Below are 19696 nucleotides of genomic sequence, written 5' to 3' on the forward strand. Positions count from 1 at the left end.
GCCTAAAGACAAATCATTCACATTTCTTCGCTGAGTGTCCTATCATCCCATCCTAGCAAAGCATAACAGCTAAGCTTTAGAGCTGTAGTTCTTAATCCTTTTGGTCTCCCCAGAAATATGCATACACTTCAGGCATCTACAGATCCTATATGAAAGACCCCTACCTACTTAGAAACTTCACACTCCTTCAGGATAATTCCAATCTCTCTTCCTTACCCACACCCCATCCCCCAATTCAATACCAGCTTGCTTCTGAAGTCCCCCAATGAACTGAAATGGCAACCATCCATTTACTCTTACCCAAAGGCTCACAGAGAGAGAATTGTTATCCTAAGCCCCCTGGAGAGTCCCATCAGGAAAATACATTCAGGAAGAACCAGTCTCCAGTGGTACACACAACTCAGTCACAAGTATGGACCCACTCACCTTTTCTTCTACTCTTTTTCTGCTTTCCTTCTTTCTTATTGACTCCTAACTTCTCTAACTTAATCTTCGCTCAAATGCACCATAATGAGGAACAATGAAATGTGAAGCAAACTAAACAACAAAATAGCCATGTGTTTAGATTTCAAGTAATTATAAATGCCTTCTTATCCACAGGCATTCCTCTTGGATGCATTTGTGGCAGAATGTACCCCACCACCTGTGTTTATAAAGATCTTCCTGTAATCAACGGTCCACACCTGACTACCATAGAGAATTTTACTGACGTCTACTTTTCACTTTTCATGACTCTAAGAAATACAATCATTGGAACTTGTACTTTTCTTTTCTTTTTTTTTTTTTAAGAATTTATTTATTTATTTGACAGAGAGAGATCACAAGTAGGCAGAGAGGCGGGGGGCGGGTGGGGCGGGGAAGCAGGCTCCCCACCGAGCAGAGAGCCCAATGTGGGGCTCGATCCCAGGACCCTGAGATCATGACCTGAGTCAAAGGCAGAGACTTAACCCACTGAGCCACCCAGGCACCTGGAACTTGTACTTTTCATTAAGATACACATGGAAAGTTTCTCTTCTGCCAAAACTCATTCTCAATCTTAAATCACTGGAAACTCTTCACCCTGGTTCTGCCACTCCAGACACATCCTCTTCTAATAAACTTGTTACATTTGACAAAAATGATTAGGCATCTTCTGAGTTAAAAGAGCAAAACACTGTTCACAGCCATGAAGCCCATAGTTGTTTCTATATTCCATCAACTCTCCCCACCCAGTCCCTACAGAGCCACAGTCTATTTTCTCTCCAGGAGCTGATGGTCCAGCTTTACTTCTCCTGAATTTCATCACCCAGCAGATGGAGACAAAAGAAAGGGTATTAGCCAGTGAGCCTCGATGACAAGGGAGTGAAACTGGGTCTTGGAATTACTCTGTATTTCTTTTTTTTTTTTTTTTAAGATTTTATTTATTTGTCAGAGAGAGAGAGGGAGAGAGAGAGAGCACAGGCAGACAGAATGGCAGGCAGAGGCAGAGGGAGAAGCAGGCTCCCTGATGAGCAAGGAGCCCGATGCGGGGCTCGATCCCAGGACGCTGGGATCATGACCTGAGCCGAAGGCAGCTGCTCAACCAACTGAGCCACCCAGGCGTCCCTTACTCTGTATTTCTGATGCTTCCTGATTTTATTCTAGTTACCTGGGAATAAGAGTCTATTATATAAGAAACCAGTCTTCCTATCCAAGTGTTTAATCCAAGAAGCCAGGGAAGTGAATCTATTCAGTGATCTAACAGACTCTGTTGTCCTACTTATGAACTTTGGTCCATCACCAAGAAAAACACAACCAAGACTTTCCTTTCAAAGCCATCCATCATCTTGTTCATTTGTAGATTTTTTTTAATCATAAATATTTATCTTAATTAGGAATGAGCAATGAATCTGCCACATAATTGCCACTGCCAGTTTCTTACTTATTAGTAAGAGCTTACTTAAATCTCTAAAGTCCCTCAGCTTATAAAAGACTTCAAGGAGTACAGAATCTTTTAAAAATAATATTTAAATTTATTATTCCACATTAGGTTTAATGAAGCGCAAGCTGAGACTGCTAAAGGATCACCATTTTACAGACGTAGGAGCATCTTCCCTTTATAACAACAGGTCCAGCGCTTCATCAACCTAGTCCTTGACCTGTAGCTAAAAAAGCAAAGGTCTGTGTGAAGTGACAGAAGAGCACAGCCTACTCAGGTCATGACCAAGGACCCAAAGCAGAGCTCATGGAGCTCTATAGAAGGGGAACGAGTACTGAGTTAGAGGAGGTTCTGGACATCATTCTGACAGATTCCGATCTAAGGAACTCTGACCAAGGAGATTTCATTCTCTTCTACAATCCCCTTTTAAGGAACAGAAGGCTGAAATTGAGTCTTCAAAAGAGAATTAACGGCCTTTCTGTTTCTTCATTTTTCCTCCAGCCACCTTGTTCCTGACACCCATAGCACCTTCTGTGTCATCGTTGTCCCCAGCATCCTCCCGTGTGCGTTTCTTCTTCTCTCCATGCTCCCTTAACTCCTGCAAGAAAAGAGAAAGGATGGGAGTGAAAGTTACTATTACTGAGGGTAACACATCTTGTCTCCCCTCCCTAAAATCAAACACTAAGTAACTCCCTAACACCTCACATTCGCAAAGGGCTAAGACCAAAATCCTAATACACAAAAATGTTCACATGAAAATTAAAACAATAAGCTATTATTTTCACATAGTAGGCCAGCAAAGATTTAAGAGGTAGTACCTCATATTGGTCAACATGTGGGAACATCCACATACTTTGTCTCTGACAGTTTAAACTGCTATAGCTTTTCAGAGGGGAGGGGCGGGAAATCTGGCATTCTCTATGAATGCCCAACAATTAATTCAACTCAACAATTCATTCTACTTCTAGGAACTTATTCAAAAGAAACAAGTATGCAAAGCTATACATATTAGGATGTCCAACATGGTACCACTTAAAATACAAAACATGTGAAAAAAAACACCATTACAAGTCATGTTATATATTCATAATGGAAGTCTCTCTAGCCATGAAGAAGTGATCCCATGGCTCCCCATTTGTTAAAATAGAAAAATGTTAATCATATACAATCAGATAAAAATCTAAGTATGGCTAAAAAAGGGAAAAGAGCCAAATGTTCTCTATGCGGGGTAGCTTGTGTGTTTCAATTTGCTATTTTAATCTTTTCTGTATTTTCTGAAATTTTTTCAATGTACATATAATACTGTTATAAGCGAAAATAACAAAAGAATTCCATGTGAGCAGAAAAACAAAAACAAGTCCACACATGGACTACTCAGAAAGCACCCCAGGGGCACAGCTGCCTCATCCCTCAAACTACAACTCTAGGGAGCAGACAGCACTTGCTAGTCTAAAGTCTCCTTTAGAATCTTCCCATCCATCCCCACCCTTATTGCCGCTACTTAGTATTAGTTACTATGCAGGTCACGTTAGCTTATCTGGCACCAAAAAAACCCTTGTACAGTATCAAGATAATTATTATTGCCAGTTTTTTGGGCAAGGAACTGCTTCTGAGAGTTTAGATGCACTATCCAAACCCACAATGTCCAATTCACAGCTGGGTCTTCTGACCACATATCCAAAGGTTTTCTTGCCACATGTGAAACACAAAGAGAGGCTGAGCATGTGGTCACTGCGTCAGACTGAGTCCAAACCCGGATTCAAATTACATACCATCCCTGTATTTTAGTACGCTCATCTTAAATTTGGAATAAAATAATACTGAGTTCCTGTGGTTTTGAGGATTCATACAACAGCACCTAGCACATAGCTCACAGTGTCAGCATTTAAGTTGGTGAGAACATAAGTTGCATACCATGCGGGCAAATCTCTGGGCTTCGGTCACACGTTCTGTCAGCATCATAACCTCATCATCCTGTGTTGGAAAGACAGGCAGTTTCTTCCCAATTAAGTGTTCTATACGCTGGAAGAGTTCCACATCATACCTAAGGAAAGAAAATGGGCATGGCTTTGGTTGGCTGACAATGCAAATGTCTGTCCATTCCAACAGCATACATTATGTGATATGATGCACCAGGAGCTAGTTTTAAACACTACCGGATCCATTATTCCTCTTCAGAATACTAATTAGATGCCATCTTCTGTACACAGTCCACTAGAAAATGTCCAACGTATTCTTTACTCCCAGAAAAACCCTGGTTACATAAAAATTTGCTCCTTTTAGAAATAAGACCAAGATAATTATTCTAATACTTTGAGTTGAGGGAAAGGTCACTGTGCTCCAGTTTCAGCAGCTGAAAGAAACAGCAGGGGTTTCTCTGCATGCTTCTGTATGCCAAACACCGTACCAGATCTTTTATGTGTGTATCACCAACCTTCATTAAAACCCGCTAGGTAGGTATTATTATTTCCATTTTACAAATGATGAAAAGAGTATGAGGGAGGTTTAAGTGACAATTAGAGTAAATGGCAAAGTCAGGCGCCAGGTCAGTCTGCTGAAAAAGCTCTGCTCTTTTCGCTCCATTGTTCTCCCCCTGAAATCAATTCACTTACTGTGTGACAAAGGTAATAGCCTTTCCAGAACGCCCAGCTCGAGCAGTTCGACCTACTCGATGGATATAATCCTGAAACAAAAAGTGTAAATTTGAGTTACATAAAACATAAAAAATAATGAACATAAGGTTTTACTGCAAACCTCCAAAGAAAATAGACTCGTGTTGAAACATGGAAAAATGGATTGGGCAATAGATTGAGATAGATCTACTACTTCTTTTTTTTCTTTTTTTTTAAAGATTTTGTTTATTTAAGAGAGAATGATCGAGGGAGAAAGAGCAAGAGCAAGCCATGAGCAGGAGGAGGGAGAAGCAGGCTCCCTGCTGAGCAGGGAGCAGGACATGGGGCTTGACCCCACAACTCCGGGATCATAAACCAACCCAAAGGCAGACACTTTACCGACTGAACTACCCAGTGCCCCTACTTCCTTTCTTTTTATTCTCCTTGCAGCACTAAATTGACTCTTGTTTCTTTTCTTTTATAGAAAGACAAATCTGAAGTGTATTTACATGGTCTAGAGGAAAACAGCACTGGATACAGAGGCAGACCTGGATCATGGTTCTGGTCTTACCACCTACCAGCTACACCACTGTCTGCAAGTCACAGAGTCTCTCTGAATTTGCTTCTCTCTATAAAACAGGATAGAATGCATGCCCAAGCTCAGAGCCATTTTCAAAATCAAATGAGACAACAGTTACACACAAAGCCAAAAGATTACTTTGTGGGAGTTACTCTGGGGACAATTCTGTCCTCCCCAGGGAATATTTGGAAATGTCAGCAAACATATCTGGTTGTCACAGTGTCACCTGTGTGTAGAACTGGAATGCAGCTAAGCATCCTACAATGCAAAGGACAGCCTCACAGCAAAGAATCTGCTGGCCCAAAACGTTAATGGTGCCAAAGATGAGAAACCCTGAGATACACAAAAAACTACAAGCTGACCATTCTGAAGAAATGAGACTGACAAAGATCAGCATATGCTGCACCTCCCCTGTGGGCTATGAGCACCCAGTACTTCTCTTTGGCTACCTTCTTTCACATTTATTAATACCACATCTTCAGGCACATGCGAGATAACGAGAATGAATAAATCAAGAGCCTTCCATTTAACTGCGAACAAAATAAATTTAAAAAATGATGTTGTAACTAACGAGACACAGAAAACATTCCATTAAGAAATACACTCTGCGGGATGCCTGGGTGGCTCAGTCGTTGGGCGTCTGCCTCCAGCTCAGGTCATGATCCCAGGGATCGAGTCCCAAGTAGGGCTCCCTGCTCAGTGGGGAACCTGCTTCTCCCTCTCCCACTCCCCATGCTCGTGTTCCCTCTCTCACTGTCTTTCTCTGTCAAATAAATTAATAAAATTAAAAAAAAAATAGAAATACACTCTGGGGGATGCCTGGGTAGCTTAGTTAAGTGTCTGCCTTCAGCTCAGGTCATGATCCCAGGGTCCTGGGATAGAGCCCTGGGTCCGACTGCCAGCTCAGCGGGGAGCCTGCTTCTCCCTCTGCCTACCACTCCCCTGCTTATGTTCTCTCTCTCTCTCTCTCTCTCTCTCTCGCTCTCTGATAAATAAATAAATAAATAAAATCTTTTTAAAAATTACACTTTGGGGGTGCCTGGATAGCCTAGTTGGTTAAGTATCTGCCTTCGGCTCAGGTCATAATCCTGGAGTTCTAAGATTGAGCCCTATGGCAGGCTCCCTGCTCAGTGGGAAGTCTGTCTCTCCCTCTCCCTCTGATCCTCCCCCCATTCAACTCAATCTCAAATAAATAAATAAAAACTCTAAAAAAAAAGAAAGAAAGAAATACAATTTGGATACAATGGAATATTATTCAGCCATAAAAAAGAATTAAATCTTCCCATCTGCAACAACAGACATGGACTTTAAGGACATTATGCTAAGTGAAATAAGTCCAAGAAAGATAAATACCATATGAGCTAACTTATATGTGTAATCTAAAAATTAAAAAACAACAAACTGAGCTCATGATACAGAGGACAGAATTGGTAGCTGCCAAAGGTGGAAATAATGGGACTGTGGATAAACTGGGTGAAGGGGGTCAAAATGCACAAACTTCCAGTTACAAAATAAGTCAGTCATGGGGCTGTAATGTACAGCTTGGCAACTATAGCTAATAATACTGTATCACACATCTGAATGCTGCTAAGAGAGTACAGCTGAAAAGTTCTCATCCCAAGGGGGGGAAAAAAATCCATAACCATGTATGGTGACAGATGTTACGAGATCTGTGGCAATCATCTCATGATATATGCAAATATCATATCATTATGTTATACAACTGAAAGTAATGTTATATGTCAATTACCACCTCAATTTTAAAAATGAAAGAAATACACTTTGGGACTAGGAAGTCAGGTCAGTGACAGGACTCACCTTGGAATGGGTAGGAATGTCAAAGTTAACAACTACATCCACATGAGGTATGTCCAAACCTCGGCTTGCAACATCAGTTGCTAGAAGAATAGAACGAGCCTTGGCCTTAAATTTATTAAGGGATCCTAGGCGTTTGCTCTGAGATGATGAAAAAAAAAAAGAAAAAAAATTTAATCTTGGAACACTAGGAATCTTACAATCTAAGATAGATACACTAAATATAAAAACAGAGACAGAAATTTTTAAAAGGCTGTTTCCCTCTAAGTCCAGACTGGGTTTCACAGGTCAAAAGGAAACATGGAAGCAACAAAAAAAATATTTAATACTAAGGCTAGAAAATACTAACATGATACAAGGATGATTTAACATGACAGATAGTTGAAAAATAATTTATTAAAACTCTTTTGAGACCAAAGAACCACTTTTACCACTAGAACTGAATAAATCAACTCAAGAGCTTCCATACCAGACAAATAACTGGAATCTTTGAGTCTGAGCCTCTCTCCTATCCTGGAAGGAGGCATCCAAAGCAACACTTTAAAGCCCATAAAATCTATTTAATTTTGGAAAGATGCATTAATGTCTCAAACTGTTTTTGTACAGATCTACTGCTATAAAGTTTACCTTTCTCATGCCACCATGCACCACTAATGACACCCAAGAGTCTTTACCTGACTCATCTGTCCATGGAGGGGGATGGCAGTGAATCCGAGGTTTCGGAGTAGCAAAGCTGTTCTCTGAGTATTGTTACAGGTGCTGCAGAATATCATAAAGGAGTTTCCAGCCAATTCATTTAGAATATAAACCAGGTAGGTATCCTAAGTTAAAAACCCAAAACAATATAAGTAATTGAACCTGGGAGAAAAGACTGGAGTCCTGGGGATACAAATTATGTAAAACACTAAGCCTATATATAGTTGCTTCTCAATTTTCCAGACCACAGTTGCCAGTTCTGCATTCCTGAAGCAGCATTATCATGTCTGTGAACTCTGAATCTCACATGCAGCCTACAGCCAAGCACAACTCCTTGTCGTCAGCAACCAGGAAGAGTCCCGACATCAAAGCACAAAACTAGGGTCCCTTGCCTATAAAAGCCAAGTAATCAGCAGACAAAAGAAAAGCTACTTCAAGAATGGGCCGGGAAAGGAATGACATCATTATTGTGGTTTAGCGTGCTATGAATTCCCGGAATATCTGACTTTATCAGTGATAAATGTAAGCACAGTAAGTGCGCTAAAACAAACAGGAGCATGGCTCTTAGCTAATCAAAAGTGGACGAACTTTCAGCTGCTTCGGTGAGAAAGGAGAGGGAGAGGCAGGAATGATCAAAGTAAACACTTTACCTTGAATTTAGAGGGAATAAAAAGATAATATTGCTGTAATTTCTCAACTGTCTGGTATTTTGAAGAAACAGCACATTTCACAGGATTCTTCAGCGCTGCTCGCTGAAGTTTTTGCACCTAAAGAAAGAAAACTCAGAATAGTACACTGATGCCCAAGTGCTCTATTTTTATGATTGCTATTGTTTTTATTTATCACTTAATAAAGAAGAAAATCTTAAGTCCTAGAAAATTTCACCTTCTTGGTCATGGTAGCAGAAAAGAGAAATGTTTTCCGATCTCGGGGAATCACTTTGAGGATCTTGTCAACCTAAGGCACAAAGAAGAAAGGATACCAATGTAACAGTCAGACTGGATACTTGCAAATGCTCTCTGTTAAGAGGACAGAGAGTAAAAAACCAAAAGTATCACTGTGAGATCCGGTGACTCAAAAATTCAATTCAGCTAAAATTTACTGAATATTTACTTTTTGATACCATACCAGAGTCTATTTAAAAAGAAATGCCATTCAGAGAAAAGAAGTTTAAATTAGAGTTGAGTTAATCTAAGAAAAAAGTCAAGAATAAGTGTTCATCAACTAATTAAGCTGTGATGAGCGGGTGAGCTATGATAACAGCTGACCTAAAATAAAGGCATCTCAAAGTCTATGAAAGAGGTAGAAATCAAACGAAATGGAAAGGAAATCTGGTTGAAATTTCTCACATCTGAAATCAAACTAAATCATCTAACTACATTCTAGGGAGGATACCGAGGCACTGACAATAGAGAGGAGCACTAAGAATGAGAAAAGGCAGCAGGGATGTTTAAATTAACTGACGATGATACTGGGCTCCACATAGAGCAGGTGTGCAATGAATTAAATTTTGAAACAGGACACCTGAGATGCCCTAAGAGGAGGAAAGAAATTGAATGCTCACTTCTGTCTCAAAATCCATATTCAATATTCGGTCTGCTTCATCCATGACCAAGTACTTGAGAGCTCTTAAGTTGAAACCTTTTGTATTTTCCAAGTGGTCAATCAATCGACCAGGAGTTGCTATCAAGAAAGGTTGAGAAGAAAGACAATGTTTAAGAACAAGGACAAAAAGAAAGTTATCAACCGCCCCAACCCCCAAATTTCAGAAATTAAAAAAATTAAAGTTACAAAAGTCCTTTCTTCAAAGTCTTTCCATACAAATAAGTTACACTCAACATCTGTAGATTTTCTCCAATTCATTATCACTAATGCCTTCTACCTCTGTCAGTTACTCACCTATTATCACGTGTGGTTTTTTCGCCAGAGCCAGAGATTGGGACATTGAATCAATTCCACCTACAATCACAGCTACAGAAATAAAAAGAATATAGGACAGAGACCCTTTATTTTTTCCACAGTTCACCGAACATCTTTTTGAAGCCAGTGCTAGATTTCTACCTAAATTTCTCTTCCTGTACAACTTTCCCCAAAGCTAAAATACCAAACTGGCTCTTAAGGTCAATGAACTCATGTTAATAATACTTTCTTCTATTCTCCTTTTACACTCATTCTCAACTTGTAATGAAACTCTGATTCCTTTCCTCTCAGACACTTACCACTTTGCACACCAATAGAAGACCCCAGGGCCTCAAACTGCTCCGAGATCTGAAAGGCCAACTCTCGAGTGGGCGTGAGAACCAAGGCAAACAAACGCTGGGGCGTCTCCAGCAGCGCATTCAGAATGGGCAAGGCGAAAGCCCCTGTTTTTCCAGAGCCAGTTTCTGCCAGCCCGATGATATCACGACCTAGGAAGAAAAAGGAAACATCTAAAAGCAAAGAAATGCTCTCTTCATTATTTCCATATTTTCTACAATGACGGCATGTGGGCACAAAGGAGACAATGAATAAACATTTGATGAATGGGAGGGAAAGGAAGGCTGAATAGACAGACGACATGGCCTCGTCCTAGATAAGCTCAAAATCTGGGGGAGATACACAAAGACGGTATGTGATAAGGACTTTAGAATAGGCCCCTACAAAATATAGTGAGAACACAAAAGAAGGAGTAACTTACAGTCCATAGGAGTCAGGAAAGGCTAACAGAGGTATGATGGGTAAATTCAATTTGGAAGTAAGTGAAGAAAGAAAGGAAGGACATTCCTATATGAGGACAGAGGGGACAGGCTTTAAAGAACACAGCATGTGCAGGGAGAGTGAGAAGTACAATGTGGTTGGAACACAGAAGTGTAAAGGGAGAAGAATGAGGCTAGAAAAGAAATTCATAAGCCATGCTAGAGAGTTTTGATGTCTTCTTTTAAGAGGGAGGAACTGAAGGATTTTAAAAGCAGGGAACTTGATGACCAATGTTATTCCTTAGGAAGAGAAACCCTAGGCCTGATGGCATAAGGAGCCAAGGATCTCAACAGTACAGGCCATTTCCACTGCTTCTTCTGAGGGAAGAATGCTATAAGTGATCCCTTAAGAAGAGGTCCCTGGAGGGGCGCCTGGGTGGCTCAGTAGGTTAAAGCCTCTGCCTTCGGTTCAGGTCATGATCCCAGGGTCCTGGGATGGAGCCCCACATCGGGCTCTCTGCTCAGCAGGGAGTCTGCTTCCTCCTCTCTCTCTGCCTGCCTCTCTGCCTGCTTGTGATCTCTGTCAAATAAATAAATAAAATCTTAAAAAAAAAAAAAAAAAAAGAAGAGGTCCCTGGGATTTGTTATCACCAATCAAGCCATAACAGTAAGATCTGGAAATTAACTCCCAAAGCAAGACCACCATCTCTAGGCTGGCTGGCTACAGCTTACAAGGTCACCGCGCACCAGAACAGTGGCCCCTGGGAATACTTCCTACCAAAAATGCCCTCCACCAGTTGATGCTCACACTGTTCCTTGACTGTACACAACTGGTGAAATTTCCTTACCTAGGGATTAACCCTACAATAAACTCCTTTTTCCTGAGGTTAGCTAACTCTCTTCTTCATGACCTAAAATGACCCAAACAAACAGAATGGGGAACACACAGGAAAATGAGAGCTCAATGAGGATACCAGTTAGGAAGGTGATCTGAACTGAGGTAAGGCAGTGAGGACAGAAAGAAGTGAGATGTAGAAAGTCATTCAAGAAAATGTGGTTGACACATGGGTTTCTAGCTTGGGAAACTCAAAGGCCATAAATTGAGACAAGGGCTTCTGGAAAATTAGTTCTGATGAGGAAAACAGTGACTCTGGTTTGAACATAAGGAACTTGAGGTTTATGCCAGAGGCTCAGAGAGAAATATCTAACTTGTCTGGAGCTCAATAGAGAAGTATAGGCTAGAAACACAGATGTGGGAGCCATGAGGATCCAACAGTGGTGCTCCCCCGAGGCTAGACACATTAGAATAATTTACGAGATTTTTTTTTTTTTAAAAGATTTTATTTATTTGACAGACAAAGATCACAAGTAGGCAGAGAGGCAGGCAGAGAGAGAGGAGGAAGCAGGCTCCCTGCTGAGCAGAGAGCCCAACGCAGGGCTTGATCCCAGGACCCTGAGATCATGACCTGAACCGAAGGCAGAGGCTTTAACCCACTGAGCCACCCAGGCGCCCCAATTTACGAGATTTTTATATCTATATATGCCAAGGTCCCATGCATAGAAATTCTGATTCAGTGGGTCTAGAAATCTCTTTTGTTCTACAAGTTCCACAGGTGATTCTGATGAACACTGGCTGAGATTTACCGACGCAGACAGTGTTAAAGGTTCAGGACATGAGAAATCTTACTAGTGTTTTAGAGTGAGAAAAAAAAGGATAAAGATAGATTTAACATTGTAAGGGGAAAAAAAAAAAAAAAAACAGAAGAAACTGAGAAAGGACAGCAAGAAAGACAGAAGACAATACTGACTTGAAATTGAGGAGAAAGAGAGCTTCAAGAAAGGAGAGTGATTAATATCAAATAGAACAAACTTTTTGATATTGATCAAATAGAACAAACATTAATCACTTAAACAAGAATTGGCCATCCAGACCAAACAACAGCATATTTTAGTGAATGCTACCCTTTACCCTTCTAATAGTAACATCAATGTTTTCCATATAAAAGTACAGGTGTGGATGTGAATTATAAGTCAGTCCAGACAATGGACTAATTTTATTAAGGTCACAAAAACAAATGGCAACAGAAGGATAAAATTTCTCCCTCATTTACTAACTTTAATGTTCCTCTTGGCCGTAGGGTAAGTGACAACAAACTGCAACAGCATCCCCCTACTTGTGAGCTAAGGGCTTCCAAAGCTTTTTTTTCCTCCACTCTGTGGGAATTCTGCCCTCTCTGCCGGGGTCCAGCGTGCCTTCTCGAACAGGAAAATACAAAAACAGTGGGATCTGTCCCTTTTTCTATCAATGGAAATCTAAAAATTTCAGAAGAAAGGAGTATACAAGAAAGATTTAGGGAAGTAAAGGAGCTTAAGTCTCTCGCTTCATGTGGCTGTGAACGACACCCACCACCCCCAGTGAAGGCCAGCACTGCCTGCGGTTCTCTTATGATCCCCTCAAAGCAATACTCGCTTTGTGAGACTGATTTTCCTCTACGATCTCCCTTCTTCCTCTCACAACCCCTAAGCCCCTCTGGTAGTGTCTGTGTAGAATACATACCCCATAAGAGAAGAATAAATTCATTCACCTTGATCACACGGCCAGCACCTAACACAACTGCTTTGGGATATGGCAGCCATTCAAAAAACTGTCTGAAATTTCTAGAGGACTTTGAGTGATCTCTGAATTAGAAATAAACTTAATACATGAAACAGATGGGAAGAAAAGCATCCTCAAAAACCATCAAAAGGTTTTGATCTCTCCATTGTAAAACCCTGTAATACAGGGCCAAGAACTTGGGCTTTTCAGCTAGAACATCCTATATTCAAATTCTGGCTCCAACAATAATTAGTTATGTGACTCTAGCCAAGGTACTTAAATCTCTGACCTTCAATTTCACGAGTAAAATAATCAATCCTAACTTTCAGAATTGTTATAAGGTTTAAGAATGATGGATGCACCCAGAACTCCTTAACTTTGTTGAAACTGACACCATCGTTAGTAATTAAACTAAAAATTTAAAGTTCATTTTATAGAAGAAAAATGCTGTTAGATTATTTAAATCTCTTGCTTAGGGCCAGCACCTACAGATTTTTTTAAATGAAGCATTTATAAATTGTTCATTAGAATGAGATAAGCTCAAGAATAAGAATAAAGACTTTTTCCATGATGACGATGTCCCTCACATTACTCAGTTCCTGGTATCCTTTCACTGACTCCTATTTTCTCTGTATTCAATATAAACTTGTTACTGAAAACCATTATGAATAATTTCAGAATTATTACCACCACCTAATTTGGGTTCCTCTCTCCAACGACTGCTGTAGGGTAAGCAGGAAAACGCTGGAACACACAAAACTTTCTATTTGCTATTTGAAAGCAGTTCCAGTAGTGCTGACTACTGAAATGTCTTCCCCACTCGTGCAGTCTTTATCCAGTTTAGCTTCTCTAAACAAGCTCAAAGTCTTTGCTGTCCCTTCCCTGAAACACCCCCCCCCCACCTACTTTGTATGAAATCATACTCTCAGGATTTTCAACCCTCTACTGAGCCTCCACCATCTCTTCACCCTTATGTGGCATCCTCATCCATACCCACAGTTTCAGCTACAACTTTGCTTTGGATATGGTGTCTGTATCCAGTTCTGGCCTCTTAAGCAAGCTCTAATCCCCAGATTCCAACTGTGCATTAGTTAATTCTATCTCTTTGATGCCCCAAATCAATTATTTCCAACTGAACTCCTCTTCCCTGGAATTATTCCTCCTCCTATGCTCCTTTTTATACCAGTAATATGTCCTAAACACACAGGCAATAATCTTCAATTTTCCCACCCCTTGCTTTCCATTAACAAACTGATTATAAAATCACAATGATTCTTTTTCTATCATTTTCTCTTTCTCACTCTCACTACCACTAACCTACGCTTTATTTATTGCCAAAATTACCACAATACTCTAACTAGTCCCCCAGTCTCTGGTCACTCATCTCTGAACTTAAAACATCTCTGAAAAAAAAAAAAAAAAAAAAAAAATCTCTGAACCTTACAAAGCTATGAGATTAACAGCCCAAGAATACAACTCTAAGGATTTCATTCTCCAGCTAAAAAAATAATCTCCAGTGCCCATGGAACAAAGACCAAATTCCTTGGCCCAGCATTTAAGTCTGGCATAATCTGGCCCCAATGATTTTATTAATCTTTCCCCCCATTCTCTGCTAAGTACCTGCAGGCCTCCACACATGCCCATGCTTTGCAGCCTCCTTTGCTTTTTTTTCATGCTATTTCCTATGCCTAGAAAGTCCTCCCCTCCCACCAGACATGAATGTCTAAATCCTACTCAGTCTTCAAGGTTCAGCTCAAATGTCTTTCCAATCTTCCCTGCCAAAAGATAAAGTAAGTTTTCTTTAACCCATTTCAATGAGTAATAATCTATTCTCCTCCCTCAGTGCACTTGGAACACTTGGAATGTAACTTTCTTATGCCCCTGCTCACCTTGTAATAGATTTTTAATTATCTCCTTACTAGACTCCAAGTTTCTGGAGATGGCCAAATCTTAACTTCTGGTGCCTTACACTTAGATACTTACTATTTATGGAAAGAACAAATGGAATTTCACAGAGTAAGTTTACTTTTCCACATGACAGCTCTTCAAATCACTGAAGCCAATCATTATATCCCACCCAGATTAACTCTTCTCCAGACCAAATGCACTCAGCTCTTTTAACTGTTTAGGACCTTTTTTTCTTTTTTTAAGATTTTATTTATTTATTTGAGAGAGAGAGAGAGATCACGCACACAGGGAGGGGTAGAGGGAGAAAGTACCTGAAGCAGACTGTACTGAGCATGGAGTCCTACACAGGGCTCAATCCCAGGACCACAATATCATGACCTGAGCCAAAATCGAGAGTCCTACGCTCAACCGAATAAGCCACCCAGGTGCCCCATTTAGCCATCCATTCACATGTACTCTTGATACTGTACCACATTCAACGCCACTCAGTTGGTCCCTCAAAACTGGTCCTCAGAACTAAGCATAATATTCTAGGTGTGTTCTAACCAATACAAGGCAGTTTTTCCTCTTAAAGCTAGTTCAAGAGTTCTTAACCTGGGATATGTAGCAGAGGAATTGGGGGAGGGGGGTGTAAATTCTATGTACAGATACACTGATACATTTTTTTCTGGTAAAAAAATGTTATTATAGCTAAAATAACATTCTTTTTCTCTAAGGATCTTAACGAATTTCAGTTAACATTGCTAGGTCTCTTTTACCATCAACCCTAGTCCTGTGAAGTTGGGCTTTGGGAATCGAAGAGCAGGACTTTGCCTCTACACCTATGATAGTTCCTCCTGTAAGTATTGGTCCCACTAGTCATCAACCGACATGTTAGCCATTCTTCTGCAAATCTGATAAACATGTCTCACAAAGCAAGAGCTCTCAACTCCTCTGGATACTAACAGATGTTCCAGGTACCCTGTATGTAAATCCGCACTTACCAACTCATAATTTCTAACAAGTTTCTTGTTAGTACACTTTAATCCAGTGCTTCCTTAAAGTCAGCATCTGTTGCAGAAAACAAATCTCTTTACAGAAAATAACCTCAGTAGAAGAAGAGAATTACTTTTTCAAAAGCCAATAAGCCACAAATTTTGTATCATAGTGGCCACACTTTTACACTGCTCGAAGTATGCAACAGCTCTCAAACATGGTATTTGAGTATAACCTCATACCGAACCTGTATTGAGCCACATGTTTAATTTCAACCTACCTTGTAAGGCCAAAGGAATAGCTTCAATCTGGATCTTTGTGGGTTTTGTCCATCCCAACTGGTCACAGGCTTCACACAACACATCTGTCACACCCTTAGAATTCAGAAAAACAAACTTTAGCAAAGAACACACACACACACACACACATATACTTGCTTCCCTACTAATTAAATGAATGTCAGAGCCACCCTGCTGATGACAAGTGCATCCCTTAGCCTTTGATTCAAAACGTATCGCGCGCCTACTCGGTCTGCTCTTTAACACCTTCTACTCAGAGACAAAGCCGAGTTCTCCACATGTCTTATTTCATTTAATCCTCACAACTCTATGAAGTACTTATTACTACCCCCAATCTACAGATGTGCAATGTGAGGAAGTGCGAGGTAACGACGTGCCCCTAGTTAGCAACTGGGTCAGACTCCAAACCCGCTTCATCTTACTGCGCAGCCCAAAATTTCGGCGGGGTGGGGGTGGGGGGACTGCCGCATGGGCAGTCTCCTGGCGAATACAAACATGGGCACACCAAAATGGAGAAAAGCGCAAATGACAACTCTCAAGGACCGGCAGCCCTCCCACCATTCAAACCCGGAGGTTCAGGGACAGCGTCGGAGCCCAAGCTTCGGAAATTCTGAGGGAAAGCCAAGCTAGGCGCCAGATGCTTTTGAACACCGCCAGCCAGGATGTGAGGGAACCGGACTCTCTCTGCGCCTGGTGCCAGTAGTATAAAGAAGAGCCGGCGTAATCTACGCTCACCAGATCTTTAAACGTTTTTGTTTCCTCCTCCTGGGCGGCCGGCTGAGGCGCTTCAGTCGCAGAATCACACTCCTCGGGCGCCGCCATGTCTTCCGAGCACTCCGGAAGTGGGTCGGCAGCGCGCGGGATGCCGGGAAATGTAGTTTTAGTTCTCACGGGGCATCACGTTCTGGGCGCCCCCTGCGAGCTTGCTGGGATTTGCCCGCCCTAGGGGTGTGGTCTAGCGGAAACTTGGTTAAAAAAAAAAAAAAAAAAAGCAGGGGATGGACGTAAACATATGGCCTTACAAACCTAGCCAAGTGCAGAAGGGGCTGACGACGTAAGCCTCCTATCTTTTAGGAGGTTTCTTAAAGAAGTTAAGAAGTTTAAGAAGAAACTTCTTAAAGAAGTTTCCTAACGTCTCACACCTGTTATGTCCCTTGCTTTTCTAACCATAGAGCTTTGAACAGGTTGATATCACAATACTATTTATTTATCTTAATTGTTTCATTCATTTATTTAATAATACTTGTTTAGAGCCTACCTTATGCTAGGGCTATGCTAGATGCCTCATGAACAGGACAACATCCCTTGCTGTCGTGGAGAAGACAGATAATAAATAAGTGATCACTGATGATGTCGAGTTGTGATAAATGCTAAGATGTAACAAATGGAAATAAAAATGATGGAGAGGGGCGCCTGGGTGGCTCAGTGGGTTAAAAATGATGGAGAGTAACCTGGGAGAGTGGGTTGTGGGGATAACTGTGAGATTGGGCAAGGCCTCTGGGAGGCAGTGATAGTTGAGCTGAGATCTCACTGATGAGAAAAAGAAAGTCCTTTCAAGGACCCAGGGGAGAACTATTTCAGACAAAAGGAATAGCAAGTGCAAAGAATAGTTAAAATGTGTCCACAGTGTGAGGCAATGTGCCTATAACAATATGGCTGGATCTCAAAGACCTAGTGCAGAGTGAAAAAGTATACAATATACCAAGTACATTTAAAATATATGCCCCCTCTTGGGGAGCTTGGGCGGCTCAGTCCTTAAGCGTCTGCCTTTGGCTCAGGTCTTGATCCCATGATCCTGAGATCTAGCCCTGCATCTGGCTGCCTGCTCAGCGGGAATCCTGCTTCTCCTTTTCCTTCTCCCATTCCCCCTGCTTGTGTTCCCTTTCACTGTGTGTCTCTTTCTGTCAAATAAATAAATAAAATCTAAAAAATAATAATAACATAAAATAAAATATATGCCCCCCAAAAATAAATAAAATAAAATATATGTCCACAAAATATCACTTTCTGCTGGAGCACATACACACTGAAAGATACACTTTAGAGATAGGTTATCAATGGAGCGAGAGGAATTGGGATAAAATTGGAAATTGGGGAGCTGGGAATAAAAGAGAATACATATACAAAGCAAAAAGAAGGAACTTCTGACGACAATGTGCCTTGAACTGAGAAGTGTCAGCTCAACTCAGTGTGCCTGAGATCCTCCCCACCACCACCATCAGGGCTGAGAAAAGGCTCTGATTTAGGAATCACATTGGTGTCTCCAACAACAAAAACAGGTAGGATGCAATCAGAGAAGTGGGGTCAGGTCAGACCCTGTAGGGCTGTAGGGCCCTCCAGTAAGAAAGTTTGGGGGTGGGTGTTATCCTGAATACAAAAGGAACCTACTGGAAGGTGTTGAGCAGGGAAGAGAAAGGATCTACATATTTTAAATATCACTCGCTTTCAGAGACAGATCGTAGTGAGGAAAGAATAGAAAGAGAATGTAGGAAGCAAGAGCTGATCTTCTTGCCCCCAGCTCTAAGCATACTGCCTGACACAAAATGGATGCTCCGTCAGCACCGCCTGGATGAATGACAACTCAGCGAAGCATCGGAATCAAGTATGACAGCAGATCAAAAGGAACTTCACTGGTTGTTTCCTCAGGGAGTGAAATCGCTTCTAGCTTTGTGATCACCTCCTGCAGAATACACTAGGGCCTTCGGTCTTTTTATACCATTTCTCTAAGTTAAAGGAAAGGAGAACAGACACACACTGTATAAGTCAACAGGTCACCCTGTTGAGATGGGTTCAATCAGCCCGTGCTTGTGCCAACACAGTCTGAAGCATTCCAGTTCCTCAGGCAGCCCGCTACACCTCCATCCTCTCTGTTTTCCCAGGACTGGGAAATTAGGCCAGCCTGGGTGAGCTCCAAGTGGGTAACACTCTTTGGGATAAGGAGAAGTTGACTTATCCTGAAGAAAGTCTCTCATACTAACTCTCGCTCTTCATCTTCCTGTGCTGTGCTTGGTAGACGTGCTGGAAATGCTGTGCTCTTTGTTGGACAAAGGAGAAAGAAACTCGAGTCCAGGGGATAAAGAGACATTTCACACAGCAAGGTGACAAGAAACAAGGGTAGAACCCAGGCCTCCAGGGCCCGGCCGGCCCTTTTCCCCACAGAGAACATCAGCTTCCGTGATCTCAGCACCTTTCTTCCTGCGGACTCACACTCCAAATCCCACCGCCGCACAGAGTTTTCTCTAACAACGACAGAGTGGCCAAAGTATTTCTTCAGCTTCCCTTAGACTCGTTTTCTGGTTTCATTTAGGAGGGGAGTGGGCAATGAAAAGTGCTGAGGGAAGCCAGAAGCCCTGATGGTAAAGGAGGGAAGCTAGAGGCCTGGAAAGGAGACCCAGATGGAAGCAATTGGAAGGACTATAAAACTGCATATCATATGGGGTCTAAAGTTCCCCAGGGTTTGTTAAAACGTGTGACAGGAAAGGGAAGAAAAAAAAAAAATCACAGGAGATTTTTGGGGCTGCTCTGAAGGGGGACGGATTTCAACGACTCAGCTGCTCTTATAATATAAACTGCCCTTTTCATCCAAGCCCAAAGCGTTTCTGTTTGTTCTTGGATAATTCAGACATCAGCTATTTTTAAGACT

At 41.4% G+C, this 19696-nt stretch overlaps 1 protein-coding gene across 1 annotated transcript; it reads right to left on the reverse strand.

Annotated features, from left to right (window-relative positions):
- Positions 1 to 1968: 1968 nt before the first annotated feature.
- Positions 1969 to 16906, reverse strand: DDX47 (DEAD-box helicase 47). The gene is made up of 12 exons (XM_047742582.1): positions 16789 to 16906; positions 16035 to 16128; positions 9820 to 10008; positions 9500 to 9571; positions 9165 to 9283; positions 8486 to 8557; positions 8251 to 8367; positions 7579 to 7725; positions 6908 to 7045; positions 4510 to 4580; positions 3812 to 3941; positions 1969 to 2495 (listed from the first exon to the last, which is right to left on the reverse strand). The coding sequence occupies exons 1-12, from the start codon at positions 16873 to 16875 to the stop codon at positions 2364 to 2366; spliced, it is 1368 nt and encodes a 455-aa protein (XP_047598538.1). The 5' UTR covers positions 16876 to 16906; the 3' UTR covers positions 1969 to 2363.
- Positions 16907 to 19696: the final 2790 nt, after the last annotated feature.

Source organism: Lutra lutra, chromosome 8 (assembly GCF_902655055.1).
Source record: "Lutra lutra chromosome 8, mLutLut1.2, whole genome shotgun sequence".
In the NCBI taxonomy this organism is placed as follows: domain Eukaryota; kingdom Metazoa; phylum Chordata; class Mammalia; order Carnivora; family Mustelidae; genus Lutra; species Lutra lutra.